General features: G+C 39.8%; 1 protein-coding gene across 3 annotated transcripts in view; it reads right to left on the bottom strand.

The window, feature by feature from the left end:
- The window catches only part of LOC141941546 (protocadherin Fat 4-like), a 48415-nt gene that overhangs the window by 4435 nt on the left and 29965 nt on the right, over positions 1 to 14015 (bottom strand). For all 3 annotated transcript variants that reach the window (XM_074864458.1, XM_074864457.1, XM_074864456.1), the window contains 14 exons: positions 13399 to 13557; positions 12739 to 12890; positions 11484 to 11652; positions 10373 to 10581; positions 8772 to 8951; positions 7939 to 8158; positions 6257 to 6393; positions 5425 to 5568; positions 3376 to 3620; positions 2780 to 2889; positions 1956 to 2090; positions 1306 to 1442; positions 502 to 699; positions 78 to 172 (listed from right to left, as the gene is read on the bottom strand). In XM_074864458.1, the coding sequence (XP_074720559.1) occupies positions 78 to 172; positions 502 to 699; positions 1306 to 1442; positions 1956 to 2090; positions 2780 to 2889; positions 3376 to 3620; positions 5425 to 5568; positions 6257 to 6393; positions 7939 to 8158; positions 8772 to 8951; positions 10373 to 10581; positions 11484 to 11652; positions 12739 to 12890; positions 13399 to 13557 (2290 nt within the window). The remainder of the gene's footprint in view (positions 1 to 77; positions 173 to 501; positions 700 to 1305; positions 1443 to 1955; positions 2091 to 2779; positions 2890 to 3375; positions 3621 to 5424; positions 5569 to 6256; positions 6394 to 7938; positions 8159 to 8771; positions 8952 to 10372; positions 10582 to 11483; positions 11653 to 12738; positions 12891 to 13398; positions 13558 to 14015) is intronic.

A 14015-nucleotide genomic window follows, 5' to 3' on the forward strand; every position in this document is an offset into this window, starting at 1 on the left:
CAGACCCCTATCTCAAAGGCACTCTAAACTTGTCTTTAGATATTATACCAGAATAAGCTTCACAGTTTCCAAAATACCTTTTCACTTCAGCAATGTTTCTTTCAACAACATTGATCTTCTGATTAAGTACCATCATCACAATGTTGTTACTGGAACTGGAATCAACGGTTACCTAATAAATAAGAAATCACATGTAAGGTTTTCTAAAGCATTTGTACCTTTCATAGATTGACTTTAAAAAAAAAAAAAAAAAATCCCCAACCAAGCCAAAACCTCTGATAAAAATTAATTGTCCTCTAAAAGTCAGTCTTCATGCCAACGTATTTTCATATGTCAGTGGAAATGGCAGCCTCATAATTCTGGCCTGAAAGCATGTAGTAAATCCTGGTCTCATTGTATGGTGTTAAATAATTTTTTTGGTCATTACCAAACCTAGCCCTTCTTGTATACAGAGTTTTGACATGGTGGCAACTCAGGACTATAAAAAACAATCTTCCTTACATTGACTGTTGTCCGGGCTGTGAGTCTTCTTGTGCCTTGGTCCGCAGCTTGGACTTCCAGGTAAAATGTTCCAGCCTTTCCTGCTACAGAAACTGTAAAAATGTGCCCTGTATTTTCATCGATGTCAAATTCATTCGTTTGATCATTCACAAAGCTGTACAGCAGAAGCCCGTTGTCGCCTGAATCTGGATCTGTGGCCTGGGTTTAAAAAAGGTGATTAGTGAAACTCAGCTTGTGGCTTTTGGGCTGCACATTGCTTTTCAGTCATTAAACTCTGCAGTTTCTATTTGTATGACTGGATAGTGCTGTCATATTTTTCTCTTTGCACTAAACAAAGTGAAGCACAAACTATCAGAATCAGACCGAGGGTGTAAAAGGGGAAATACGTTTACCATGAAGTCTGGAGGATTCTACAGCTGCAAGCATAAAAGGAGAAGGCTAGAACTGAGCGATAACACCAGACAAGAAAAGATGAGAACTGCTCCATTTTGTAATTAATTTCCCATTTGGGTCTGATGGCTAACAAAGGGGTTAACGGTGCCAAAGAGAGAACAGTGGTCTGTGCAGTATGTAATCCATAACAGCAGCGTGAGTCGGAACAGACCCACTGGTAGGACAGGTGGGGACTAGTTCCCTAAACACCCCCTCCCCTTCCCCAGCGTTATGTTAAACTTGAATGATGGGCAGAATCTGTCTCAAGCTTTCCAGAGCAGATTTAACAGCTCTTTTAACCCAGTTCGACTGTGGGAGAAATCCAAATCTTGAGGATTTTTTCCTCATGAAGATCACAGAAAGATACTCTACCTGAACTGTAATAACGGGGTACCTATAGGGCACAGAGTTCGGTATCCGAGCAGAGTACGCGTTATTCAAAAACACCGGCTCTTCATTTACATCGTGCACTGTGATTGTCAGCATTGCCACATTTTGAGCAAACAGGCCTGTTAAACAAACACAAGTTTCAGCAAACACCAGGAAAGCACAACTTTCAAAGGCCAGGTTTGCAGCCGTACCTCTGCTGCGTGGGAGGAGGAGGGAGAAGCAGCGGAACGGCAGCAGGGATGTGCCCAGAGGAGCTCTCATCTCGCTCCTCCTGGGGCTTCAGCGAGAGCAGGCAGTTCAGCGCAGAAGGTGACAGCACTGCTCCTCCATCAGCCCTCTCCAGCTGCCTGTGCTATACCAGGCGAGGGACAGGAGGGTTCCTCCAGCTCCTGCCCAGGAGACCAATGCCCAGCTATTATATTCTGAGACCACGGTAGGGCCCTGTGAGGGTTTGCACCCCTGGAGGAAGGCTGCTGGCTTTTATCTGCCCAACCCTGACCTTCAGCTTTTCGCCTTTGAGATCAGACTTTTCAGTTAAAGAGAACCACAATTCCTGTATTGGGTTTCAAATACAGAAGATGTGTTCATTGTCCCTGATTTAAGTTGGAACGTCCTTCAAAGGAAAAAGTTACCTGAATGTTGGACTTTTGGGATGGATGAGAGATTTTCATTGGCTTCAATTAAAATCACATACTGAGAAACTTCCTCATAGTTCAAATTAATTGCTGTTCTCAGCTGACCACTTTTCGGATCCATTCTAAAATGACCTGAAGGGAAAAACACGCAGCTTTACTGTTACAGCTACCATTTCACTTGTACCCCTCCTACCTCTTGGGCCTTAGTTGCTCTTAGGATGCTTCCATGGGTCCTCTGTTCTTAAGCATGTGAAATGCAACACTTCCACCAGCTGAGGACCAAAGGCTTCACAGCCGAGGTCCTATCCCAGCCCAAATGGGCCTTAAACACATAAAGGAGCAACATACTTGGAAAACAGAATCACAGCTTCCTTTTTCACCGATTTCCAAGTTTTTCTCTCAGTTTCTAATTATTTCCTTTTTTGTGTGCTAAATGGAGTTGCTGCAAAAAGCTGAAGAAGGCCTGGTGCCCTGACATAGGTGCAAGCGCAAGGAAATGACAGACTAACAGTGATCGGCAGGGAAGAAGCTGCTTGCTAAGAACTTTATTTTGGCTCCCTCAGCCTTCAAATTATTCCAGTTTAAGCCTACAGAAACCCATTTTCTAGCAAATTACCATCCCCTCTTTAGCCAAAGAAGATTAACAAAGCCCACGCTGAAGAGCTCTGAAAGAAATTCCTCGTGTACTTTATTTTTTTAAGAAAATGACACAAATTTTTATCCTTGCTCTCCGTCTCCCCATTTACATATGGCAACATCTGCCACACAAAGGTTATTCTGTTATCTTAGCTATTTTATCTCATAAGGGAAATAGTACTCACCTTTTTCATTGCCAGATACAACTGTATAATCAATTGGTTTTCCTAAAGTTTCGACCACAGTAAAAGCGTAAATTAAATAATCCACTCCTGTGTTTTCCAAAACAGAAATGCTAATATAGAAAAGAAATGATAAATCATAATGTTAAATTTCCCAGTAGTTGTTGCACTGGCAGGTTTTGAAATTTAACTCTTAAAGAGCAAGTTGTCTGCGGAAAATCCTGCCCCTTTCCCCCTCTAGTTGTTTTTTGGAGCTCACTGACATTCAGAGTGCAGTGCAAGCCCTACTTTTCTAGCCAAAATTTGTTTATCCTTGAGTAAAGGCTAAGGAAGAATGATTTATTAGCGTGCAGGAGGAAAGGGACAAAGTGTCTGGTTTATGCAAGCTGCACAATAAAGAAATAAAAGGCGATGCCTCACATCACATTCACAGAATCACTGGCATAACAGAATTTCCTGGACATTTTGTCAAAAAAAACCCTGATGTCCTTTTTTCTGCATAGAAGAATACGAAAATTAGCTTCAATTTTCAACTTTACTGCATTTTCCACTACCTGGAGAATATGTACCAGTTATATAACTTAATATGAAAGGCTCACCTGATTGTGCTCTCATTAAACCAAGGAACAAATGGACGGTTGTCAAACACATTAAGAGTAATCACAGCAGTGTCATTTAAAGATGGAGAGCCTTTGTCCTTAGCCATCACTGTTAAATGGATCTCTCCAGATCTAGACAGGTTTCCAGTTGTAATTATTTTCCCCTCACTCATATCTTCTATCAGGAAAAACGGGCTGAAGTTTTGGTCAGGGAGGATGTGGTACTCGATAAGGCCATTTTGCCCCTGCCATGAAAGGAACACAACTTCACGTGACTACTGTTTGCAGTACCACATCATTTCAGTGCCCCACGTCCCATAGTACAGAAACTCAATATATCCAGTATTTCCAGTATATATCTCTCACCAGAATCTCAATATTTCCATGCTTAAATGGACACAATGCCAGAGGCGTTTTAGATAACTAGAGAGAACCAGGCTCAGAGCTACTTTGTGCTTAAGCTGTAACACAAGAGCAGCAGCAAGGGAAAGGGCTGAGGGGCAGAGCTCTACACCCCCCCAAATTAATTTTGATGTTCCAAGATCCAAAAAAATTCGCATAGCCAAACCAAAGAAAACTGCGTGCACTGGGAGTACATTTTGAAGGGTAGGATAAACACTGAAACAAGAGATTTGACAATGTCTAAATGTCTCCAGTGAATTTATTTTGAGAATGGTGAATGTATTGTTTCAAGAATAAAATCTTGGGGTTAGCTGTGGTAGGATGGGTGCTGATGAAAACACAAAGCAGAAGAAAATTCACAAGCAGTTGTCCAGTTACATAATAAAAATGTGAAAGAAAGATCTCGAATGAAAATAAGGACACGTGTAGAGGGGGACAGTCAGAGTAGCAAAAGAGAGTCATCTACAGGTGTGATGTCAATGAGAATAAGCCAAAGTCCCTTAGATCCTTTTCATACCTTGAGAAGCACAGCCTCCCCACTGCTGTGAGAGTAAGCACTATTCCTGCCTGCCACAGGGGAGTTGGACACATTTTATTCTATGTACAAGCCGGTTTGACAAACCCTTAGGATTTGCTCTATTGCACTCTGCTCTGTATTTCTGAAAAGCATTGTGTTCTGTTCTTCCATGGCTCTGCAGCAGCAGGATCAAACCCTACCGTGAACATCTGTTGTCATTAAGTAATCTGTGAATTTATAATTATTTCAGGAACAGGGAGGAATAGAGACAAACACTAATCTAACAATTTCAATGCTGGACTCTGCCCCGGAATCCTGAAAGGTTGGCACAGGGAGGGTGAGTGCCACTCTGCACAGCAGAGGAATGGTCTGGTCTGAAGGGTGGGTCTCATTAGGGCCTCAATGCAGATTGCACAGAGTCCAGCAACTTTCATAAGCAATTTAACTTTTTATACAAAATCATTGAGAACGATGATAAAAGAAGGGGCCGTTAGATTATGTGCAGCAATATTCCACAGGTGCAGCTATTTTAACCAAAATTATGCATGAAGAAATGGGAAGGCACCTGTTACACTTATTCTGTTGTCACTTCTAGACCTTTTGTCTTTTAAATTATATCATTAGTAGTGTTGGTGATGTGGTTGACTTCTGGATATCTCTGCTAGTGCCTGGATACTACTTGATGGGCTCAGTACAGATATATCAAACAAAATTACTTTAAAAAATGGGGACAGAGAGAATTAGCTGGGGTACTACACTTCAGAGGCGTTTGGTAACCAAACGTTTCCATGTTCTAAGCAGCTATATGATGTTTAGCTTTTACAGATTCTTCTACTTCAGAAGTTCACAGACACTAAATTGCTTCAGTCCTTATATACTTCTGAAAGATCGATACAACTCCATATAAGGGGAAAAATTAAGGCAAATATAGCTGAAGAAACATGCCCAAAGACAGGGAGTACATCAGTGTCAAGGCGGAAACATCAAAAGTCCTGATTTCCAATTCCCAGTGCTGTTAGTCAATCAGAAATCACTTTCTGCTACATTTGGAATTTCATGCCTAGAGAATGGAGAAAAATATATTTGGGCTGCAGCTTAAAGCAGTGTCAAAATCGAACAGGAGTAGTTACCTGATCTTTGTCGGTAGCACTCACAGTTATGACATGAGCACCTACGGGATTAATCATGTTTATAGAAGCGGAATAGGAATTCTGAGCAAATACCGGAGCATTATCATTCACATCAATCACTAGAACAGCGACATGAGTAGTTTCCTAGAAAATAAAATGATTTCATCAATAGATAGAATGTCTTTGTGATATTTTTTTGTTATTTGCATATACAACAAAAAGAATAAACCAGACTTTGAAAATGCCAGAGTAAAATATTGTGTTAGGTTTGATTTCGTGAACTCAACATCAGAGATCACACTTTAATACAAGAGAGGCAGGAATGCAGTGTTGCAGTAGGATTCTACTTCTTGAAAGGAGTGAGATCAGGATGTGTTTAGGAGGCCAGCATGTCCTACTGCTGCCACTAGATGCAGTTAAGGGAACCACAGATGTTCTAATTCTGTTAAATAAATGTGTAATAACTTTTCAATTAAAAGAAATTCAGCAGAACTAGAACAATTTGCTGAAAATTACTTTTTCTTCTGTGAAAAATTGTCACTGCACTTACAGTACTAACAGCAGCAGGTAAGAATTCCAGTTCCTCAGCACAGGGTTAGTCTGCAAACAATTCAGGTTCAAATTCTACCATGCATGATTTTGAAGTATTTCAACTAATTATGGAGTATAATACTACTCAGCACGGACAACGGTCTCAAAAGTCTGACCCTAAAGATGACTAGGTGACTAATTTATTCCACACAATAAATGCCTTCAATAGATCCCCCTCCCACTAGTTAGAAATCCACTCTGAATAGAAGAGTCACTGTTCATTACAATAACAGTCTTTTACCTGATGGAAAGGGGCAGATTTATTGTTGACTGCATTCACTGTAAGGTTGTACTTATTCATGGTTTCATAGTCTGGAGAGTTCTTTATCTTAATGTTGCCATGTATTTCATCTATTTCAAATATATTTCCTCCACCACCTGAGACACATTTAAAAAAAGCATTATCAATGAATACATCTTAGAAGTACATCATTAACTACACTCTTAAATTATATGTTTACTTGTGTCCCGACGTCATTAAAACAATTTTTAAAATATCATATAGATAAAGTAGAAGAAAAGCAGAAAATATTTTGAGTGGATGGGCATTTGAAATGTGAGCCAGCAGAAGGGGTTAACAAGTTTTAGAGATACATCTGTCATGCTCAAAAAATAATAGCACTTGAGGCATGCAAATGATGCTGGACAGCACGTTGGAGTTCTGGGGTGAATCTCTGAAGCAAGTTCCTCCAAGCCTGTGCAACTCTTAAAGGAGATTAGAGGCATTCCCAGGCACTTTTAGAGTCCTCTGACCTTCTGTATGCTCAATCTCACATTTGCTGGGCGCAACAGCCATGAAACACTGCAACAAGACAGTGCTCCTGCCAAGATCTCTGAGAGGAGATGTCACTGAATTTATTCTGCCTCTAATGAAGGTGGACTGAGTAGCACAGTGTTCTAAAGAGAAATCAGTTTGACTGCCAAAAGACCTGGCAGTGACTTTTACTGGGTTTGGCCACCCTTGTCCAAAGCCACCTCAAAGTCTGTATGCCTATTGGAAATAAGACTCTAAAAACATATGAACTGTATACACATCGCTCCTGATGGCTCATACAACAAAAACAACTATTTCAACTCCTGCATTAGCTTTGGTCCAGACGGGTCTAAATCTCCACCTCTGTCAGATTTAAGGGCAGTGGCAAAAGGGGTGCTTTTCTCAACTGTAATGCCAAGAGCTACCACAGTTAAATGCGACAGGAGACACGAATCAGAGCTCTCAGACACTGCAGCTCATGAGCTGGCACATTAACATAACGTGAAATGAAAGGCACTTTATATTAATAGGCTGGGCAGAGATCTGAGGTAGCAGAGGAGGCGACCTGCTGTACGTTGTGGCACTTGTGCGGCAGAGGTAAAGGTGTCCAGCACAAGGGTGAGGACAACAGCTCTCCAGCAGCCCTCGATAGTGACTCAGGTCCCTGACACGCTTGTGATACCATTTATATCTGCTCCTAGTAGCTGTGAAATGCTCACAGCCCACAGACTGCGGAGAGGCTTAATTTAGCAGCATTTAATACCTGGCGCAGGCACAGCGGGCTCTACAAGGCAGGGATGAATTAGGCCCTAGACCCTTATTCCTCATTCAAGAAAGCTATGGATATTTTTTTCATCAAAACTACTCCTTCTGATTCAGCTACAGCAGTCGAGTAGCTAAAGTTTTTTGTAAAAGCTGATTTTTAACAGAATTAAGAGTATGATTACAAGCACAACAATTTGTAGTTTCTGCAAAAAGATGTGCCTACTCGATCTGTTTGAAAGCCATATGAGGATAAATTAGTAAAATACTAAGCCAGGTGAAAGTGAACCTTCTTGGCTTATGTGGAAAGGGGTTAGGAGGTAACACACATACTGTTAATTAGGCTTGTAACAGCATAGGCAACAAAGTGACTGTTGGTCCAGTGCAGCGAGAGAATTGCTTGTTACCTGTAAGGCTGTATAGTACAAAGGCATTGTCTCCTGTGTCTCTGTCCGTTGCTGTGATTTTTCCAACTATGAATCCCACAGGCACATTTTCATTTACACTGAATTCAGTCACTGGATCAAAAACAGGTGGCCAGTCATTAACATCAATGATCTTTATGACAACTGTGCAGTAACCTATTTTCTTCTCAGGGATTCCGTCATCTTCAGCATATATCACAACCTGTAAGTTACACAATTATTGGTAATGAGAAATCATACAAATAGGTAATTGCATAAGGATTAAAAAAACCTTGGTGAATTTTAAACTTTGAGGAATTCTTAGAAATGTAAAGTCAAATTCTGAATTCACCTCAAAATGGTTATTGAAAACTTAAGGAGTATTTGGTCAACAAAAGAAGCCATTCTATACAGAACCAACAAATTCATCAATATTTTTGCTTGAAGCAAAATTAGATCATAAAAAATATCCAGCAGTGGCAGCAACAATAAAGAAGATTAACTGAGAATCGTACCTGCAAGATCTTAGACCAGTACAGATTCAAGCAAACAGACAGCGCTGAATACAGGAGCTGTCATTGTGAAATTAGTTATTCATGTGCTTAAGCGTTTGAGAGTTTGTAGGACAGGTGAACAACGAGCCTTCATTGCATTTCATGATAGTCTAAAGACGGTGTCTTCCTTTAATAATGCATCACATCTTGAGATGCTCATATTCTAAAACAGCGTGTAAAATGTTCAAGCAATACCAAGGTAAACAAAATAAAAGTGTCACCTGTTATCCAAGGGAAAGATAGAGTTCTGAATAATGAAGACTTAAGAAATCTAAAGCAAACCTGATACTCCGTAGGTTCCTCTTCATAATCGAAGGAGGCAGTGGAATAAAGAATTCCAGTTGCTTCATCTATCCTGAATTTTAGTCCGTTTCCACTAAGAATGCCATATGTTAGGAAACCATTTCTACCTGTATCATTATCCTGAGCTTTCAGCTGGACAATCTGAGTAGCGGGTAAATTCTATGGATGAAGAACAGATTGAGGCTGTTCAGAGACTGGTTAGCTGAAAAGTCTTGAATTATGTGAAAGAGGGCAAGTAACAGATACTGTACACACAATAGTATAGACATTTTAAAATCAAAATTATACAACTCATTCAGCACAGTAAGAGTATCTCTTGTTCTCTCTAATTTACAGAAAAGAACTATTTCTCCCCCACCATGTCTCTACCTACAGCAGCGATCTGCAGGAAGAGAAATCACCATGATTTCAAACAGGCCAAACCTCAAGCATCTGACTTGCTGTTGAGGAATTATTTGTGTTTAACAGCCTCTACTCCTATGAAACTCAATGGATGTTCTGTGGTGGTTTAGCCAGGACATGTTCTCAACTTCAAAATCATGTTTCTTTCTGAACACTATTTGGCTAGCAATTACTCTTTGCAAAATAAATAATCTATTTTCTTCCTTTTTAAAAACGTTATTTGCATCAAGATTGACAGTAAATATCAGTGTTTCACTTGGACAGCCATTTGAGACCTGAAGTTATTTGATCCAACAGGGCATCCAGCAATTTCTACTGCGTTAATATTTCACATGAATTTAAGGTTGGGAAATGTGATTCTAAATCCTCTCCATTAAACTGACTGGGAACATTAAAAATGGGTGTAATAATGAGACCTATATTTAGTTCAATGTTGGAAATGGGCTAGATTTTAAATTAGTTGTGGCTGTTAAAGAGAATGGGTGTGAATCAGCTGGGAGTCTCAAAGGCAAGGTATGAGCTATATAAAATGTAAACACGATCAGCGTGCTTTTTAAAAAAAGCAGCTAGCAGATTAAAGTGTGAAAAGTGTTGTTCGAAAATTGAAGAGTGAAACGTTGAGCTAGATGCTTTTGCATAATTAAATGCTGTGGCTTCTTTTGTAGGCTCTCAAAACGTAACAGCGACAGACCGAAATCTGGCTTGCTTTCTGCCGCTGACTATTCTGTGTCAGAAAGAATCACAACAGATTGTACATGAGCAAGAGAAGAAATGTTGCTAAATTAGACTTCTGCCTGCTACTTCTCTGTATGAAGCTCCCTCACAAAAGGCTGAGAGTCCATGAGGTGCCCAGCACATCCACTAGATTTTGAATGCACATGAATATTCTCTGTGTACAAATATGCAAAACGGAGTGGTTGTTTTTCCTTCATGAAGCCCCTTATTAGTAAAAGATTCGCTTTTCCTTCAATATGTCCACACTACTTCTAGACTGTTCTCTTTGCATATTGGGATTTTCAGCTTGAAATTAACCTTAAAACATCGTATGGCAGAAGAGAATGGCAAGCCTGTCCAGTTCCAGAACATTTACTTGTACGCTCACCAAAAGATTTTTTTTAATTATTATTATTATTTTGAGGATTTATTTTTGTGATTCGGTTTGGATGACATTTTCTTACCTCTTCCAATCTTTCTTCTAGTAGAGAGGATGGGAAAACTGGAGGGAAGTCATTTTCATCAATAACTTGCACATTCACAGAAACATCATTAAATATGCTAGCCTGAGACGAATCTGCTGCTCGCACATCAAAAATTACTGGAAAATCTTCCAGTTTCAAATTCTTTGTTGTTCTTATGATACCAGTGGATGAATCAATAATGAAATACCCTGTTTAAAGAAAAATGGAAATTAATCTGTTTATGATTTTATTAGTTAAAACTGAAGATATGAACCCTTTGATGCAAACTAAGCAAATTATGTACATTAATATGGTATGTTATTCTTCAAAGAACAAAATAAAATTCAACGTGGATTTACAAGAATGTCAGATATATCCAGGGCTGTAATTAACAAACGCAAATAATTCAGAAGGTCAGGTGGGAACCAAAGGGGAGAAGTTCACTCCACCACTCTCCAGTCTTCACCATCCTCTGAAAAAGTCAGAGATTATTTGTCCCTGTTTCAGTCAGAAATTATTTTATTTCCTGTGAAGCCCTGTTCTTACTGAAGATGAGGAATTCTGCAAATAACTTCAAGACCACCACAACTTCATACAAAACACTTTATAAAAAAGAAATACAAAGTGGCTATGTTTAATGATAGAATAAAATCATCTCTATGTTTAGTAAAAAAAGACACGTGACAAAGCACTGATCCACCTGATCCCATGCAAACTTACTCTACGTGTTCATGTTTGTTAAGAAAATGTTGCCGAGTTAGTTTTTCTACCAGCAGTCTTTATGCTGAATTAGGTATCCTTTCTGCAGTCACTGTAACTTTATGCCTGATCAGGTATCACCCGATCTTCCTGTAGCAGACATAGAAAAGCACACAGCTGGTGCCGTTAGCTCTGTCTCATGTGGCTCTAGTTAATCTGCCAGAAATTCAATCATGTGCCCACACCTGATCCATATCAAATTTGTAGGTCTGGTTGATACACATCCAGTATTAATGGCTGTAGAAGTGAGACAAAAGCAAAAGGAGAGAGAGAAGAAACAATCCAAAAGCTAAGTGCTCTGCAATGCTGTTTAACACATCCTCTTCCTTGTTACTTGACATAAAGAGCTTACCCTTTCCATCTCCAGAGACAATACTGTATATCACAGGGACCTTATACAACACACTGATCTGTACAACAAACGTATCTGGAAGCGTCTTCTCACTCAGAGGGGCAGGCTGATAGACTGCTTCAGAGAACACCGGCAACGAAATGTTCATGGGAGCTATGGTTACTGTCACCTGCAGAGAAAGGGACATGACCACAGGGGTTATGTTTTCAGGTTTAGCAGACTTTTCTACTGAGGTATGCAACAGCAGAAGTCCAGAAGTTTGTCAGTAAGAAAAAGCCTATGATTGCTGCGTGCTGAGTGTGACACATTAGTGCCTTGAAGGCAGCGAAGGTTAGTGAAAAATGCCAGCAACCCCATCAGTTTAGGTTCACCTGTACGCTTTTCTAAATAGAGAGAGGGATTCCAGTTCATGACATACAGCACATTTCAAATGACTTGTCTAGCTAAACAGCTCTCAGAGAGAGGTACTGATCTGTATTCGCAACAAATTCTTCCACTCGAGAACACATGACCAGTATTTTAAAATTATTATAATTGACATTATAGATGAAAAAAGGTGACAGGTGGTAAATAAATAATGCCTACTGCTTCATAAAAATAAAGATAATTTATTTCTAAATGATGCCAGACAGCTGTCCAGTGTTCTGAAGAATGATGGCTCCTAAGTCTACATTTTAAGGTTCTGTTCAATATAGTTTTCTACGAGTCTTTATCCATATACATTTCTAGTCCTTTGTTTTGAATTCTGTTAAGCTGTGATATTTAGTGGCAAAAGATCACCAGGCAGTTATAAGCACTGTGTAAAAAAAAAAAAAAAAATTATCACATTTACATTTCTCAGTCCTCAATTTAGAATTTTTATTTTTTTTAATAAATACATAAACAGGAACACTTTATTTGCTGTCTCCTGTTTATTCTACCACATACTTCCACTACATCCCCTCTGTCCCACTCTTTGATCTTTCACAGAAGTCTTCACTCCTCTAATCTTTCTCCCTCACAGTCCAGAGCTTCTGTTTGTCTTTTCTGAAATGGAATGATCAAAACAATGACCAGCAACTGTTATAGCAGCATAACTTTGTAACCGTTATCATCTTGTATCCTGTTCCTGAATCAGAAGTGGGACTCTGACATTCTGATTCCCATTTTGCATAGTTTTACCTCACTAATACCCATTTCCTGGTGTAGTTACACTCAGTTTAGAATAAAAAAATCTGTGGAATAAATGGCGCAAGTAAGGTAAAAATTTTAGTACCTTTACAGAAGTTGAAAGAGGTGGCACACCCGAATCTGTAGCAGTGACCAGCAAGGAGTAATATAGGGGAACAGTCTGTTTGGATAAGTCTCTTGTTAATGTGAGTACTCCTGTGGCACTGGAAAGACTGAAGAGGCCTTCTGAGTTTCCACCTGAAGACAGAAAAACAAGTGTTGGAGATGTTCAACAGAGCCAGCAGAGACAAGTGACTAAATTATATGCCCAGGATTTAAGAGACACGGGTTGAAATCCTAATCTGCGTATGCAATTTGGAGGAAGACACCTGGCCTCTCCTGATTCTGTGTCTGGGTCACGGAATCATTTGGGCTGGAAGGGCCCTTTGTGAGGCCTCTAGTCCAACCTCTGAGCTCGAAGCAGGGTCATGAATTAATTCAGAGCAGGTTGCTCAAGGCTTTGATTCGTCAGGTGCTGAAAACCTCCAAGGACAGCCTCTCCGGGCAACCTGTTCCAGTGCTTAGTTATCCTCACAAAAGACTTTTTTTTCCCCCCCTTATATCCATTTTTTTTCCCCTTATATCCAGTCAGAACCTGCCATTTCAGTTGATGACCATTATCTCTCATTCTCTTGTCATGCAGCTTAGTTTAGCAGTATGCAAGTACCCCAGCAATAAAGGCCCATAAGATTTTTTTCTAACATACCTGAAATATTGTAGAAAATGCCTTCATCATAACCCTTGCTTTCATCTCTTGCATTGATATCTACTACCAGTGTACCAACTGTAGAGTTGTCTAGAAGGATCTGGTAGTAGGAGGGCTTGTCAAATATGGGTCCTTCTTCATTAACATCTTCCACAGTAACTAAGAAAAGAAGGTCTGTGTCTGAGTGTAAACATGAGTTTCACCTAAACGGTTACAAGATGTTTTTTCAGTGGATATAAACCAGCACAGCTCCTCTGAATTGAGTTGGAGCTCTTTCAGTTTAAACCAGATGGCAACCTTGTTTTCTGCACTTCAAAATGCTTGCCTTTTGGATTAAATTATTTACTGCTTAAGCAATAGTTTCCTACAGTGGCTGCACTTCTGGCTAGCATGCTGTCACTACTCTGTCAGGAATAATATCACCTCACTATTCTGTTGGGCTCCCTTCTGTGTCCATATTCACCTGGTATCTCTAACCTTTGGCTTAGACTGCAAGCATTGTGAGACAGGATTGCTTAGTTGTATATTTGTGCATGACCTGGCACAAGAGGGTCACGGTCCACAAGTCGTGAAGCTGTCTGTACCTAACATAAATAACACAGAACAAGTAATAAATA

This window comes from Strix uralensis, chromosome 3 (assembly GCF_047716275.1).
Source record: "Strix uralensis isolate ZFMK-TIS-50842 chromosome 3, bStrUra1, whole genome shotgun sequence".
Taxonomy (NCBI): domain Eukaryota; kingdom Metazoa; phylum Chordata; class Aves; order Strigiformes; family Strigidae; genus Strix; species Strix uralensis.